Genomic DNA, 1,039 nt, shown 5'->3' on the forward strand with positions numbered 1-1,039 from the left:
AGAGAGAGAGAGAGAGAGAGAGAGGATCATACATGGTGTCGTTCTGGGTCGTCCATGTAGATAAACTTACCACATGCAGTCATTACACATGGTTCCATACCTTTATATATCCATGTCGTCAATTTGTTGGTCCTTTACTCATTTACTTGATTATAGTTAAACACGCTACACGTTTGTACATAGTAAATTTATTTTGTGACTCAAATTAAATCAAGTTCAGCTAAACTGGAATTGATCATCAGCTTGGCGTCGTGCACATGTACATATATTCGTCTCAATTTGTGTTAGCTCCCATTTCAAGTTGATAGTGCATGAGTTAATTAGGGTCAAGATGGTCATATGATATACTGTGAATACGTACATCTGATGATGTTCCATATGATGCCGAGCAGGCCTCCGTTGAGGGCGAAGAAGTTGAGGAGGAGCTCGACGATGGCCCCGATTATCTTTGCCGGGTAGTAGGCAGCAGCGAGGGCCTTCTGGATGATCTCGGTGAGCGTGACGAAGATGTCGCCCGGCGTGATGCCGACGTCGCGGGTCGTCTGGTCGCCGGCGTCGACGAAGGCATAGCTGGTGATGGGCCGGCGCAGGATCAGCAGGGACAGGATGTCGATGAACCGCACCTTCTCCGGTCGGATGATCAGCTTCTCCTCCCCCAACTTGGGACGACCAGCAGCAGCTGATCCGGCCGCCGCCATGCTCGCCGAGGGCGAGTGCTTCTTCCTAGCTTAGCCTGACTACGTGATGTGTGTGTAGCTAGTGAACGATCGATGAGCTCAAGGCACACTGATACACTGGGGAGAAGGGGTGCCTTTTATAGGGCTTTGGAGGGAGACAGGCAGGGCCGGGCCAAGCCGGGCCGGGCTGGGCTTGCTGTTGAGTGATTGATTGGCTAGGGCCAAGGTAGATGGCTAGCTAGGGTTTTGCGTACGTAGTAGGGCCGGTGCATGCATGCGCTTGCTGGCTTGTCACCGCGTTTTGTGGATCACGTGGCATGTGACTCTGAGCTGTGTGGCTCGATCCTTCACCGGCAACGTCT

The 1,039-nt window shown here is 52.0% G+C and overlaps 1 protein-coding gene across 1 annotated transcript in view; it reads right to left on the minus strand.

The window, feature by feature from the left end:
• Positions 1-781, minus strand: part of LOC119367788 (triacylglycerol lipase OBL1-like) — a 4,462-nt gene extending 3,681 nt beyond the window's left edge. The window contains exon 1 of the mRNA XM_037633197.1: positions 362-781. Within this exon, the coding sequence (XP_037489094.1) occupies positions 362-698 (337 nt within the window). The 5' untranslated portion in view covers positions 699-781. The remainder of the gene's footprint in view (positions 1-361) is intronic.
• Between the last annotated feature and the right edge of the window lie 258 nt (positions 782-1,039).

The sequence above is a fragment of the Triticum dicoccoides genome, chromosome 1A (assembly GCF_002162155.2).
Source record: "Triticum dicoccoides isolate Atlit2015 ecotype Zavitan chromosome 1A, WEW_v2.0, whole genome shotgun sequence".
Taxonomy (NCBI): Eukaryota; Viridiplantae; Streptophyta; class Magnoliopsida; order Poales; family Poaceae; genus Triticum; species Triticum dicoccoides.